Source organism: Rhinolophus ferrumequinum, chromosome 16 (assembly GCF_004115265.2).
Source record: "Rhinolophus ferrumequinum isolate MPI-CBG mRhiFer1 chromosome 16, mRhiFer1_v1.p, whole genome shotgun sequence".
NCBI lineage: Eukaryota > Metazoa > Chordata > Mammalia > Chiroptera > Rhinolophidae > Rhinolophus > Rhinolophus ferrumequinum.
Window position 1 is genome coordinate 64,664,922 of NC_046299.1, and position 15,873 is coordinate 64,680,794.

General features: G+C 42.0%; 1 protein-coding gene across 6 annotated transcripts in view; it reads left to right on the forward strand.

Annotated features, from left to right (window-relative positions):
* LOC117035944 (WASH complex subunit 2A) overlaps positions 1-15,873 on the forward strand; it is a 50,757-nt gene that overhangs the window by 21,514 nt on the left and 13,370 nt on the right. For 5 of the 6 annotated variants that reach the window (XM_033130224.1, XM_033130229.1, XM_033130226.1 and 2 more), the window contains 6 exons: positions 584-708; positions 1,739-1,825; positions 5,021-5,122; positions 6,627-6,758; positions 8,732-8,901; positions 13,307-13,409. In XM_033130224.1, the coding sequence (XP_032986115.1) occupies positions 584-708; positions 1,739-1,825; positions 5,021-5,122; positions 6,627-6,758; positions 8,732-8,901; positions 13,307-13,409 (719 nt within the window). Of the gene's footprint in view, positions 1-583; positions 709-1,738; positions 1,826-5,020; positions 5,123-6,626; positions 6,759-8,731; positions 8,902-13,306; positions 13,410-15,873 lie in introns of those variants that run through there. The other variant, XM_033130230.1, reaches the window with a different exon arrangement.

Below are 15,873 nucleotides of genomic sequence, written 5' to 3' on the forward strand. Positions count from 1 at the left end.
CAAGATACTCTAGGTACATTAAGTGAAAAACGCAATGGTAAGACCCGTTGTTCAAGTTATGTTATCATTTATAGCCTTATCGTGAATGACTGAAGTTAATATGTTAGTATCTCCTTTGGGAAAATTAGTAGCACGTATACCAAACTGTTCCCAGTGGGTGGGGGGTGGGGTGATGGGGGAGATTTCAGTATTTGCTTTCATATGCTTTTGTATAATTTGATTTTTTTTTTTTTTAAGTAGAAGCCAAACCTCATTTCTCAGCTCCTAGAGTGATTGACTATTAAATGATCTTACTTTCTATGGGTCTCTTTACCTTGTGTGCCAGTCCAAGCTGCTCTAGGCATCACATGCTGTTCTTGGATAAGTGTGTAAAACAGATGGTTCAACTGTCCTGTGTTTCATCTGAGCTGCTGTTGTGTTCTTTGAAAAATTCCAGTCTAGTCCACTTAATATTTCTTGATAACTAATCAAGAAATGATATACTTTTAAAATTTATTCTTTGAGAGAGAAGAATTTTTAATCTGAATTTTGTGGTGGGACTTTTGACCTGTGTGTAATTTTTTGTTGTGTTATCTTTTTAAAGACAAAATCAAATCCACTGCCACTATCTTTGATGATGAGGAAGGAGATCTGTTCAAAGAAAAAGCAGCGGCTTTACCAGACACTGCTGTGACTCAGACAGATGAAAATAAAGCAAGAGCAGAAAAGGTGAGCAGGAGGAAAGACCGAACATAGGAGTGTTGGCTTGGGACATCTTGTTAATTCCTCTGGAATCCAGAGGGAAGTAGTGTTTCCTTTCAAGTGTATAGTGAAGAACTTCAAACACACAGGAATTTGGAAGAAAAGCAACCAGATAACCACCACCAAGTTTCAGCAGTTGTTAGGATTTTGCCCAGCTGTTCTAACATTCACTGATGATCTTTTCCCGAACCAGTTATGTTGCAGGGGTGCAAAAGAATGTTTTTCTAATTCTTGTATTTTTCCTTCCTTTATTAGCTGGCGTTTTCCTGAAGAGAAGAGCTTTCTCTTCTTCTCTGCTTTTTTAGTATCGTTATAGGATCCTGGCTTCTTTATTCATGTATTATAATCTGTGAGCATCGTTGTTTTTTGTGATGCTCAGATTGACCTGTATTTGGCCAGTGGGATGCCTCCCGCTCAGTCTTTAAGCAGTTCTGGCTGCTTTCCCTTCCCTATGCCATCTTGTACACCTTGACCTTTCTAAAGCACATCTTGTGTGATGTCCATGTTATGAAACCCTGACCTTCTTGCTGCTGACCACCTAGGTCCCAGCACTGAGAACCCTGCCAGTTCCTGGGGCCGCCCGCCATCCCATTTATGCACTGTACGAGGCAGGCAGCCTGTCCTTCTCTGAACCACCAGATGTGCCCTCTGCTTATCTTGCTTTTCTCCTCACATGGTTCCCTCTGCCTGGAATGTCCTTGCTTATACCATCTCTTGTGTCTGGGACTTGTCCTGACAAATTTATCAAGGAACTGTTTCTATTCTCTTTCCTAACTTTTGCCAACTTTTAAATCCTTTCTCATGACACTTATCCTTTTGAGTTAATTCTTCGAATGAATTTGATACATCTCCAAGGCCCATGGCCCATTTCTTCCCCAGTGCGTGGCCGGTGCCTTGTCCCAGCAGACTCAGTACCTTTTCAGAGTGAATGATTGAGTAAACCCTCACATCCAGGTGTCTTGTTTGTTAACTCTGAATTTTTTTCCCCCCAACAAAGGTTACCCTGCCTTCAAGCAAAAGTCTCAAGCTTTTGCCAGAAGCAAAGACTCAAAAAGGTTTATTTTCAGATGAGGAAGACACTGAGGTGAGGAATTCTTTTTCTTACTTCTGGGAATTAGTCTGTCGTTATGACATTAGAAACTATTTCTTAATCAGGATTTTCTCAGTAGAGGTACATGACTTTTTAGTAAGTTCTTAAGTTCTGTTTTTTGAAAATAATCTCTTGAGAACACATGGCCTTTAGAAAGCAGTATGTGTACAATACTTTTCACTGTTGGATTTGAATCCAGTGTATCTCCTAGGAGGAAAATACTGTCTCACTTAGCTCAAATTTTAGGCTGTTTGTTGGTCCGCAGTGCGATGAGGCGCTTGTGCCAGCACAGAAATGGACTCGCTGCTTCTCTTTTCGGTAGTCTCACTCAGAAGTGAACTTGGTGGCGAAGGGATGAGCATTCTGGCCCAGACTTTTATCTGCTGACTGGAACAGTTTGTGGCTGGCATGGGCTTGCAGACAGCCTCCGTCCCCCGGGCACTTGGCCCAAAGCAGCCCCAGCTCTCAGGGTGTCCCTGCTTTTTCTGACTCCCACAGCTTTAGTCCTTTTAGAACCAATTTTAGGTTAGGCTATTAGAGGATCAGAGACCAGTATAAGAATGTCATGGCAGCAGCCAGTCCCCTTCACAGAAAAATATGTGGATGTGGCAGAAATTTACGTGTAATTTCCTGATTTTGTGAACTTTGAGTTAAACTCTAATGATTCCTTTGTACTAACAGTCAGGATGACCATACATCTCTTTCTAAGTACAGTGATTACCACTGATATGAAAAGCCTTGGAGGCTTATATGCCATTGACAGCCAGTGTACAGGAGCTAGGAATTCACCAAAATCCACCTAAACCCAACTCCTGCCACGTGGGCACGGTGTTGAGTGCAGGGCCTCACACTGGTCTCCTGTGCGCTCACTGCCTGCTGCTTCGCCGGCAGACACACCTGCACTTCAGGTCTTTGCACCGGCCCCTGCCCCTCTGGGAAGGCTCTGTCCACAGTCCACGTGGCTCCTTACTTGTCCCAGTTTTCTGCCAGGCCTCCCCCAATGACCATTGCCCTGGTAACAAGCCCGCCAGCACACACCACACCGTGCTCCTTCACCACTCTTCTGTTGTACTGTCTCCACAGTCTGTGTTGCCAGGTGGTATTTCATGGCTACTTGTTTATTGTCCCAACTACAGTAACCTTGGTGAGGGCACGATGTTTTGTTCACTGCTCTTGTCTGTGACACCTAGTGATTGGCATTCGGTGAACCATCAAGTAGTTGTCAACTACAGGAAAAAAGAAAACAAATACAAGCAATTTTAGTGACTTAAAAGGTGTCCCAGTTTCTTATCGTTATGAAATAAATCACTCCAAAACTTAATGACTTAAAACATCAATAAGTTTTGGCTCCAGAAGCTGACTGGGCTAAGCTGGGCACTTTCCAGGTAGGTTTCCATGTGGCTCCTCGTCTGAGGGTGGCCAGGCTGGGAGTCATCTCACTCACATTTCTGGGCCTGGGCAGAGACCCAGACCCGAGCACCCCCTTTTATCTCTGTTCCCCCAGCATGGCCACTGCTGGGACTTCTTCCATGGGCTCCTTACGTGGTGGCCCAGAGCTCCCCAGTGAGATCCAGAGAACGCTGCACAGAGGCCGTATTGCTTTTCGTACCCGAGCCTTCGAAGTCGGCATTATCACTTCTATTGCATTCTCTTGGTCGAGAGAGGCCTACCCAGGTTCAAGGGCAGGGGACAGTCGCCACTTCTTGATGGTAGAAGTGTAAAAGGATTTACAGACAGGTTTTAAAACCATCACTGAAGGCTTTGTCCCATGTGCATTATCACAGATTGTTTTTATTGGATGCTGGCAGGGTGCTTAGGCAAGGAGAAGTAAAACAGTGTAGCCCAGCAGATAAAAGTCTGGGCCAGAATGCTCATCCCTTCGCCACCAAGTTCACTTCTGAGTGAGACTACCAAAAAGAGAAGCAGTGAGTCCATTTCCATCCTGGCACAAGCGCCTCATCGCACTGCGGACCAACAAACAGCCTAAAATTTGAGCTGCCTTACTCCTGCCTCTACATCTCAGGTGTGGAGCTGAAACTTGCCCTGTGAAATCACTGTGGGGATGTGTTTGAGGTAATGGAAAAGCCTTTTTTCCCAATAGCAAGGAAAATATTAGGGGTCCAAAACCGTGATGTTCACATTGGTTTTTGTTCTTTGTTTTGGTGTCCTTTTTAAAAAGCAACATAGGCCTTTCTTTAAGTGAAATCTTGCCAATGTGTAAAATGCAGGAGAGGCATGGGAAGCCAGGAGCGCCCCCTGTGTGGACTTTTCTGCCTAAATAGACCCATGGGACTCCATGGTCCTCTGCGAAAACCACTGGACTGAGAAGAGCTCTTCTCAGTTAATGAACTCATTAGGTCTTTATTTGAGAAGACATTGACTTCATAATAAAAAATTTATATAAAGAGGTCTTAGAAACTATGTTCTTGTCCTGCTTAATTGTCTGGCTCTAGTGTGTTGAAGTTCCCTCCTGAGGAAATAGTTGTCCTATTTTATGTTAAATTCACGGAGCTAATTTTATGCTTATTTATGCAACTCAATTTGCAGACCTTTCTTTGCATTATAGGCTAATATTTGGTAGCAATTTGAAACTTCCTTAAGAATCTACCAGATTTTTCTCGTTTGTAACATCCATCTGTCGTTCAAGTAGAATGCCTAATATTTTAAAATAAAAACTGAATTTGTATTTATTTAAAAGAAATTATGTTATATACTCTTACAAGAGGAGAAAGGGGTGTTACTGTTAAACAGAGTCGTAGATCCAGTAATTTGGGAATCTAGCTTTAGTTTCCATTATGGAATATATTTAATCCTTCTGACTCTTTGGGCAGAAAAAGGAAGGCTTTGTTTTTTTTTTTTTTTTTTGTTTAGCATGATAGGAGAGTGATTGCAAAAATTTCCCCTTCCCTAAGTCATGCAAGTGGGATGCCAAGATAAAGCAAATTGGGAGCATCAAAGCCTGTGGGTTCCAGCGAGGTTACCTGGTGTTGCATGTGGTCCCTTCCTCCTCACAGATGGGCATTCGTGCTGTGCACAGCTGGGACACACTGACGCGTGTTCCCTGAGGACAGTCAGATGGAGACCTAGCTGCATGGCAGCTGCCATGTAATAGTCTTCAGTGTTACATAGAATGGGTACTTTAAAACTGACATACCTTGTTAACCAAGGACATTCATCTTGATTCAACAGGATTTGTTTTCTTCTCAAAATGTGAGTAAGTCAAAAGACGCAGCTGTCCTGCCTGGCAAACTCCCCAAGTCAGTCTCGCTTTTCGATGATGAAGATGAAGAGGTAAACGTGATTGCAACACAGATAATCAAATTTTTGATTAGTAGAAAACTGTTGCTGATGTAGCTTTATAGCCAGAGGCTCATTCAGTAGAATGAGGTGATGGGGAAGCAGTCAAGCTCTCTGAGGCTTGTATAGCTCAAGTATTTCAGTTTTTCTTTCAGCGACTCCTTTCTTATATAGTTGTCAGGACATTAAGTTTTTGACCCAGCTCTTATGGAAGGCTTTCACTTTAAAAATCTGGCTTTAAGAAATATTTTTTAGAGGCTGTTCTGCCTGGTACTCTACAAGAATGTCTTGGATAAAGGGGAAGACGGGAGGGGAAGTCAGTCATGTCCTCACTGCTTTTCTTTCCTGCCATGAATAAGAGAGCAAAGTGGGGGAGAGAATCAGGGTAGACAGAGCAAGCGTACTGTGCTCAGTGCTGTGCAGTGGCTAAGCTGGGTGTCACAGCAGGCCCTGCGTTCATATTGCAGCTCCACTGTGTGCAGATCAGGGATGCGGGGCAAGTAGCTTAGCCTTTCTGAATCTCCATGGCTTAGTAGTATGTAGGGTCACTGTGACAGCTAAGACAACAGTGCCTGGCACGTAGTACGTGCATAGTACATGTTAGCTTTGGTCATCAGTATCCCCATCGGATGCCATTCCTTATTTTCATGGCCTTTCCTGCCTTTCCACACTCTCTAAAGGCTCCCATGATTGAATCTTTACATTTTAGGACTGTTCACCTGATAAGTATACTGTTAAGAGTGTTTTTCTGTCTAACTCAGGCTCAGGCCCTCTGATGGTTTGTTACACATATGAAAAAAAAAGTGCCTTAATAGGCACTTCTGGAGGGCTTGATGATACAAAAATGTACAGGTGCCTTTGAATCTATAGGAATCAGCTCTCACTAGGCCAGTGATTTTACTTAGTAAACTCTTTCTTACATTTGTATTGTCTCTTTAAAATTAACCAGAAACACAAGTCATCCCTTCCCTCTGTCCTGGGTGTGTGTGCTTCATAAATGTAAAGAGTGGAGAAAGCTCTGTGTTTCTCTCCTTCTGTCCATCGCTCAAGCTCGGGATTTACAGAAAGGAAGGTGCACGTCTCTGGCTGCGCAGGGCGCCGTGCTGCTCTCGTGGCAGTTGCAGGCTCTGGGCCCTCCCTAGTAAGCATGGGACCTGCCCACCAGAGGACCTGGTGGCGCCAGGTTTCCTCCTATTTCTGTGACATTGTCCGCACATCCCCCTGCTCCCTCCCAAGTATTCTGCCCTTGAGTTCTAGGGTATCTGTGTTTGCCTTTTGTGGACAGAGGGTACAGTTAGAGAAGACTGCAGACTGTTGTTGCAGGCTTATATGTAAGAAGTGGGATTTATTTGCATTTTGTAATTGCCCCCAAAGGCGTTATATATATTCTGTACCTGACTAGAGATTTATTCTCTAACAATTTGACATGAGAAAATGCCTTAAGATTTTGTTTTATGTGTATGAAGTTGTCATACTCTTCTGCCATTTGTTTTTCTAGGATAACCTTTTTGGGGCCACAGCTGCTAAGAAGCAGACATCATCTCTACCCACTCAAAGCCAAGAGAAAGCAAAATCTTCTGAGCCCTCGAAAACGAAAGCATCTACCGTACTGTTCAGCAGTGATGAGGAGGTAGGTTGAAAGTCTCTGCTAGAGAAGAGTAGATTATTTGATAGGATTTAAGAGTTACGGGTATCCCAAACATTTTCTTTTTCTACCTATTTTATATCTAGGGAAGTTCAGTCACACCAAAGACTATGTTGACAAGACTACCCTGTTTCCCCGAAAATAAGACCTAGCTGGACAATCAGCTCTAATGCATCTTTTGGAGCAAAAATTAATGTAAGACCTGGTATTATATTATGTTATATTATACCTGGTGTTATATTGTATTATATAAGACCCGGTCTTATAGTAAAATAAAATCGAGTCTTATATTAATTTTTGCTCCAAAGGACACATTACAGCTGATTGTCTGGCTAGGTCTTATTTTGGGAGAAACACGGTAGCTTTCTTATCTTGAAGAAAGACATTCAGTATAGTATGTTAAATAGAAGATTGATCTTTTCAAAATGGTTAGGAATAAAATAAATATCGCCCTCAAATTGTAATATATGCTAATTTAAATGAGTTAAGTCTTATTTTTCCTTGTTAAATGATCACTGTGTTTCATTAATCAAGAACAGGAATCTAGACATGGTAGGAGTATCCTATGCAAGTTTAACTCCTTTTTTATTAGAGTCTTAACAATATTTCCATTTACTGTTTCGATACATATTAGCAAAGCCAATAGTAAATATGGTTTAGCTGCTGTTTAGATATAAATGTACAAGAAAAACTTTAAATATAATATTTAAAAACCTGAGCATTAAAAATCTCCCATCTGATAATAATTGCTCTTCTTTATTTTAACATCATAGGCAAGTTAGAGTATGACATGGATAGATAAATTGTAGATGTGGTATTTTTATTGAAAGCAACTTAAAATGACATAGCATAATTTGCTTCCTCTACTCAAACGTTACAAATTTACAGTGGGTATTCTTTTTATTCTTTTTTTATTTTTAGCATTGTTAGTGATTGTTTTTCCTGTAGGAATGGCCAACCATCAGTGGAATTTTTCCTACCATAGTGGTTCAGGAAAATAAAAATATTAGCTAAAGCTAGTCACTGGCATAAAGATAACCAGGGTTCTAGAACAGAGACTGTCAACATTGGCTGCCCATTGGGATCATCTGGAGAACTTTAAAGAGTGCTAATATTGGGTTCCACCACTAGAGATCCTGAATTAATTGGCTTAGGGTATGACCTGTCACTGGGACTTTTTAAGCCCTTTTAGGGATTCTAGCATGTATTGCTGCTTTGGAGGAGCTTGTCTCAACTAATAAAGTGAGGAAATCACCTGGGCATCCAGTTACGAGTGCAGGTTCTGACTCAGAAAGTCTGGGAGGAACCTGAGATTCTGCATAACAGATGCTGCTGGCTATGGACCCCACTTTGATTTGCAAAGCTCTAGACTCTGGAGACCAAAGCACCACTTAAGAAGTGCTCAGGAGTTCCTTGATTTGAAGGGGTGAGCATAGCCAGGTGCGACTTCCTTAAATGCTCTCTCAGTCTGGATTCAGACTTTTGTGGTAAAAGGGTCATAAGTCTGTTTATATGTGCATTGTGTGAGCTTTTTATACTGCTTTTCCTAGCCTGCTTTGGGATTTTTAAATTAAGATACTTTCCTCCAACGTTGAGAGTTCTTGGTTTATTTTTTTAACATAGTTTTTCCTTTTCACCCCCCTCTTTACTTAATTTTGATCCTCTAAAGTACACAAGGTCCCTCATCCTGATGTAGAACAGAACCATAGAGAGACACTTCGGGGCAGGCAATGGAGGAGGAAGGCACGGACAGGTCTGTGAAGTCAGAGAACCCAGCTGTCTAGATCTGAGTCCAAAGAAAAGCCTGGGACGTGAGCTTTCTTCAAGTGTGATACACTTAGTAGGGTAATACTTAGTTTAAATACAACTTAGTTTAACGAATGTAAATTTTATTTTACCTCCTAGGTTCTTTACACTACATTGCCATTGGATTATTAATACGTATTTTATATTTTCAGGACCAGTGGAATATTACTGCTTCACAGACCAACTCAGCGCCTGACAACAGGTCTAAAGGAGGGCTTAGGCAGTCTGGGACCACTCAGGGCCAGGAGACCAGGGCTGTGAAAAAGACCAGCCTCTTTGAGGAAGACGAAGAAGATGATCTGTTTGCTATTGCTAAGGAGAGGTGAGGGAGTCCTTGCATGAAGTCATTAGTCTGAGTCTGTGATAACAAGTAAGGGATTTGAGGTGGTTAGTTCCTGGGGTGAGCTGCTAATCATTCAGTACCGTGTGGTAATACAAACAAGGCCATCTAATTTTTACTTGCAAGATATTTGTCCCCATTACTAGGAAATGTTTGTGTAGAGTTTTTTTGTTTTTGTTTTTTTTTTGTGTTTTTTTGGTGGATCCTTACCGAGTTTCTTCTATCATTTTTTTTTTAACTTTAAAATATTTTCTTGGTTTAGTATGGTTTAAGGACAGTTTGTTGTCTTTTGTGGTGTTTCTCTGCTATACCCTAAAGAATGTCAAGTTTGGTCAAGGTTATAAGTTTGCCATTTGGATAGAAATCTGCTCAGCCATGAAGAGCATCCTGTTGGGATGATGATTCCCTGCACGGCTGTGCTGTAGCATACCAGTTACAGGTACCCAACCACATTCCTGCTTGGACTGAAGCCAGCAGGATGTGCAGAGTGAGGATGGGTTGTGGATTCACAATAACTCTCCTGCAAGTATTTTTTTTCCCTCTTGAGAGTCCTAAATGATCACTTGGAAATTCAGCTGAATGGTAGTAGCATAAAGAGGCAATTGATTGGACATGTAAATGCTGTGCGTTGGTGTGGTTTCATTTTGATTTGATAGATTCAGAAGCACCTCATATTTTTATCTCTGAATATTGTGATCTCTTCAAATGTCACCATTTCTACTTTTGGCCCCTGTGACTTCACACCTGAATATATCCTTGGTCCCTGCCGGCTCTGGAATCCCAAGACCTGATAATCCCAAGACTGACCCTGTCACTTCCTCTCTGAATAACATTGGGCAAGATACCTGATCTCTCTGGGCCTGAGTTTCCTCATACGTTAAACAAAAACACTACTAATAATACTTCTCCCATAGGATCACTGAGACGATTAAATGAAGTCCAAATGGAAATACTTAGCCCAAAAGCTAGTACATTGTAAGCACCCAAATATTACCATTTATTGTCATGAGGGTAGGGGAAATAACATTTCATTCTTTAATTTTGTTACTCTCTTCCTCCTGGGACACTTTTTCCTTTCATACCTGGCTAGCCAGCTCCTGGCAAGAATCAGTTTAAGCCCTCTCTTTTAAGAAGCCTTCCCTAACCCAAACAGGTGAGAGAGAGGAAGAAGTAAATGGGGTTGGAGTCTGGAGCAGAAATGGCACCATGTCTGTATGACCCTTCTGTGTGGCTCTGGAGCACTTGAGCACTTTCTACATGGCATAGAAGTTACCTGTTACCATGTGCGCCCCTCCCTTTTCCCTACCCCCCACACACATAGTCACAGGTTTGGAGGTCTGGAAACATGTCTCATTTGTAGGTCCCAGTCCAAACTACACACAAAACCTGGCTTTCAGTAATGCTTCTCTGTTCTGGACTCATTCCATCTCCAACTGGTCCAGAAGTTGTCTGTAAAATGTAGTGTATAGGCATTTTTCTGAGGGAATAATTCAAAGCTTTCATCCGATAATTTAAAAAAAGAAAAGCTTTTACAGACAGTAACAGGTGTAGGAAAGGGTGTGGAGGAATTAGAACCCTCATACGCTTTGCTGGAGGAAGTGTAAAATGGTGTGGTCACTTCGGTCAGCAGCCTAGCAGTTCCTTGCAATGTTAAACATGGAGTTACCACATGCCTTAATTTCACTCTTAAGTATATGCTGGAAAGAAAGGAAAACACGTTCACACAAAAACTTGTACAGAAATGTTCATCGTGGCATTGTTCATAGTAGCCAAAATTTGGAAACAACTCAAGTCCATCAACTGATGAAAGGGTAAACAAAATATGTTATATCCGTACAGTGGACTCTTATTCAGCAGTAAGAAGGAATGGAGTACTAATACATGCCACAACATGGAAGAACCTTGAAAATATTGTGATAATTGAAAGAAGCCAGTCACAGAAGACCACATGTATGATTCCATTTGTGTATAATGTCCAGAATAGATAAATCCATAAAGACAGAAAATGAATTAGTGTTGGGGGTTGAGGGGAAAGGAGAATTGGGAGTGACTGTTAACCGGTATAGGGTTTCATTTTGGGTTGATGGAGATATTGTGAACTTGTATTATACTGAATTTACTGAAAACCAGTTAATCGTATGCTTAAAAAGGGTACATTTTATGGTATGTAAAGTATATCTGCAGACCATTCTAAGAAAACCAAGATTTGTTACCCTCACAAAGTTGTGAAATACTGTCTTGTAAGCAGGGCACTCAATGTCCTGGCTTGTCTGGACAGCCCTGGCTTGTGTCATTCCAGCATGATTGTTAATAATTTTCCCTTTCACTCTCAAAAGTGTCCTGGTTTAGACCATAAACTCTGTGGTCATCGTAATGTTTTTCTGATAGCCGTACCTTTTAAATAAGTCAAAATACTTAAACCTATTATACTGAGAAATATTCTAGCTTACTGGGTAACATAATTTTCTTCTGAGCACAGATCTCCATGAGAGGCCCAAATTTAACCAGCAGTTGCTGAGAGTGTGGACTGAAGGCCAAGGTTAAGGACTGTCTTTTGGTTTCTACTGTATCTATGTCCGGAAAAAAACTAGCTTTTTTCCAGCTTACCTTCAGAATCTGTTATTAGATGGTTTTTTTGTGGGTTGGGTATTTTTTTGTTTTGTTTTGTTTTTAGAAATTACTTGTTCGGAAAATTATACGTAAGATTTTCTCCTGCTATAGCTACTGAAAGAGGTTTTTGGCATTTTTAGGCATCTGATATAGTTAATTTTTTAATGATTTGTGATCATTCATTACCTAGTAGTTAAATACTTTGGTTATAGTTTGTGTGTGTAAATTTTTATTGCTATATTTCCTTACAGGCATATCACATGTTATCTTACTGTGTCATTATGAATTCACTCTCTGCTTTTATAGCTTCTTTAAGATATAGCCTTGATTTTTAACTATTCTTTAATATGTGTCCAGTGTAAGTGCAGTCAACTATTTAGTTAGTTCCCTAATTAGTGACCCTTAGGTTTGTTTTTTGTTTTGTTTTTTAACATGTAGGCAGACATGAATATTAAACTAACGAATAAGCTACATGGTCTGTCCTCTGTTAATAGTGAAACTAACAAACAGATGATACATACATATCACTGGTATATATGCTAGTTATGTTGTATGTAAGTAGGTGGATATGGTGAGCAATTTACTTAAGTGACTTACTGATATTTTTATCTAGCTAACATTGAATTTAAAGTTTTCATTATTTGGTAATTCTCTAGTATACCAGCTGGATGATTGCTTATCATGTAGTAAAAACTGGCACTTGACCCTTTCCTAGTTAGAACACTTTCTGTTCTGGACCCCATGTCCAGTGCTAAGCCTCCACTTTTCTATTTCTGTTCCTTCAAAGGTCCTGACCAGACTTGTGCTGGCAGACACTTGTTGCCCACCTTCTCCTTAGGGGCCAGCGCTGAATCCTAGGTCAGGAGGTCGGTGAAGGCAGGCAGGAGGAGAGCTGTGGCTGGATGTCAGTGGTGGTGCCTGACATGGGGTGAAAGATGGTGAATAGTGATGTGGAGAACAGTGAGAATGAGCTCTGCTTTCCCCGGGTTCTTAGAAACTTTGTAGAGGGGATGGGATGAAATGGGTTTCAGTTTTGAAGAGAAGGCATGGAAGGGCATGGAGGTCCTTGGAAAGGCTGAGGTAAGTGGCCAAGGGGCACCAGGCCACAGGTCACAGCCCAAGCAGGCCCTGGCCCTGTGATGTCTTGACAACTGCCTTTCTGACCACTCTGGAAACAGGCATCCATGCTCTCTGGTTCTTCCTCTGCCGTAGGAAGTGGTGAGAGAGAATGCTACATTTGGGAATGCTTGAAGTGTTGTGTGCCTTGGCAAAGGTAACAGCTGGTACACCTACACTGAGGCAAAAGTAACTGAAAGGGGACAAGACAAGGAAGACCTTGGATTCTTCTACATAAGGACGAGGGACAAGCAGATGATCTGCTAGACACAAATTGCATTTCAAAGGTTTTTCTTGTTTGCTTATAACTGTGTAAGGTCAACAGAAGGCTCAGGTGTTTTGGTGGTGCCATGTTTCCCCGAAAATAAGACCTAGCTGGACCATTAGCTCTAATGGCGTCTTTTGGAGCAAAAATTAATATAAGACCCGGTCTTACATTATATTATATTATATAAGACCAATCTTATATTATAGTAAAATAAGACCGGGTCTTATATTAATTTTTGCTTCAAAAGACACATTAGAGTTGATTGTCCAGTTAGGTCTTATTTTCGGGGAAACATGCTAGGTGGGTTCCTATAGGTGTGGCCTAGAAAGGATATTGTTTGTTTGTTTGTTTGTTTGTTTTTATCACATTTGCCTTTTATTTGACTTTGTATAGCCAGAAGAAGACCCAGAGGGCATCACTCCTCTTTGAAGACGACGCTGACAGTGGAAGCTCTCTGTTTGGCTCTCCTCCCACATCTGTTCCTCCTGCAACAACGGTATTCTTAATCTTAGGTCCAGAAAGTATCCTTGAGGTGGTGTTACCTGAACAGTCATACTTCCCTGAATCAGCTCTTAAAACCAGACCTTGGAGGCTGATCTAATGGAAAAACTCATTTGTTTAATTTTAGAAAGAGATCTTCTGGGTAGTGGTATTTTACAGGTGAAGCTCACATGCAAAGCCTGGAGAACAGGATTCCTCCATGTGGTGCAGCTCTGTTGTGAGCTGTAGTTCTCCGGAGCCTCGGTGAGCGCTGCTGCAGTTCTGGAGGAATCGCCAGGCTTAGCGCCAGTGGCATGGAGTTCTGCTAACATGAGGCCTGGCCAGTTAAGGCACATATGATCCCTTTTAGGAGCATGTTTTAAGTACTAACACTTTGGTCTTGGTTTACATTAATAGCCAATTAGTAAAAAGGAAGGGAATTCTGACACCTGCTACAACATGGATGAACCTTAAGGACATTATACTCAGTGAAATAAGCTGGTCACAAAAGGAAAAATGCTGTATAATTCCACTTACATGGGGTACCTGGAGTAGTCAGAGTTATAAAAACAGGAAGTAGAATGGTGGTTGCAGAGGCTCTAGATAGGGAAGAAATGAGTTGTTTAATGAGTCCAGATTTTCAGTTTTGCAAGATGAAAAAATCTGGAGATTAGTTGCACAACAATGTATTTTTAACATTACTGAACTATATCGTTAGAAATGGTTAAAATGGGTAAATTTTATGTTGTGTTTTTTTACTGTAGTGTAGATAAATGTTTTTGAAGTATGTGATAAGAAACAAAAAATAGCCAGTCAGTGGCTCTCTGGTGTCAGTCAATAGCCTTCCAGTGGTTACGTCTTCGTGGCATGACTACCACACGTAGTCACGTAAGCTCACACGTTCAGCGAGTCTCAGTGTTAGTCACATCACAAAGGAGTGGTAAAGAGGGAGAGGAAGGGGCATGGTGATGATAGATGATGATAGGTGTCTGGGAGCCGAGGCATACTGGGAGCCTGTCTTTGGCCTGTCATTCATCCTTCCCCAGCACATTCCCTGAGTGGCTATATGTGAGTATGTGTACTCAGAACAAAGAGAAGCCAAACAATATTTTATCGCCACCTGGCTGTTGCTGACAGGCCAAAAGGGAAATTGCGAACTTCTTGGGCTAGGACCTCCTGTACCTGAGCTGGGGAAGCCGGAAAGGCCGTGCATCATGTTGACTCAGCCAGCTGTGAGGGACTTCAACCCCAAGCTCAGAACACTCCATATTGGCATGTGCTAGAGGCAGAAAGACATGCAGGACAGGGCTGAGCCCCAGCATTCCTGCCGCGTGGGAGCAGCCCCAGAATTCAAAATGGCAGCTCCGCCACCCAGTTTGGTGAAGAAGACCCTCCCCTCCCATCTCAGCAGTGGTGACGCCTGCACATCCCAAAGGACACTCCTGCTCCTTCGGGGTCCTGGAGGGATGGATATGATATGGCAGCAAAGGAACCTGGGACTTCCTGTTTCCTGCAGGCCGATACTTGGTTCTTCTTCCATACCTCCTAACATTTTTTGTTTTAAATTACACAGTAATATGTGGATGCCTTCTTAAACAAGGGTTTAGAAAATGCAGAGACTGCAAAGTCCCGGTTCCATACTCCTCCCTAGACATAATCACTGGGAACCATGTGTTACCAATCCTTTCAGGCCTGTTTCTAAGCATTTACATCTTTTTAAAAACTTTAAATAAGATCATGTACATTTTCAGGCATCTGTTTTTGTCCTGCAGCATTATATGGCATTTCCATGAGCTCCATCTTACTTCTTCACCACTGTATAGTATTCCGTAGTGTAACTACCAGGACGTGTGACTGTTTCTCCTTCGATGGAGTAATCCACTGTTTTCTGCGAGCTTGTTAGGGCTCTTTCTTCCCATTCCTCCTGCCTTCTCACCTTCAACCGTGACTATTGAGATGATTTAGTACCTGGTCTATCTATCACGGCTTCTTCCCTCATCAGCTCTCCTTGCTGTTGCCCTGGTTGTCCTCTTAAAGACATGCTCCTGTTCTTTTCTTGTTACAGCACCTTAGCTGAGCCTGCCATGCCTCCTGTGATCTCATTCAAACTGGACTCATCTTTTCCAGCCTCTCACACCACGTGCTCTAGGTCACTCGTTCTGTCCTAGAATGCTCCAGAAGAGGTTGTTGTCTCTTTTGTCTAGAAATCTTCATATTTTCAGACATACGATAAATGTTAACTTGTACTATGGAAGCTTCCCAGACCAGGCACGTGGCAGTTCATGATTCAGGAGCTGCTTCTTAACCAGTTCCCATTAAGTGGGCTTGCACAGCTTGTACGAGACACTTTCAGCACCGGGGGAGCAGGCTGCCCTCCTTGAGCTCTGGGGCTTCCTGCCGCTGCTTCTGAGGTGGTCACAAGCCTTTCCTGGCATCACCCATTACTTGTATCTCCCTAAAGATGACATCTAGGTCGGGAG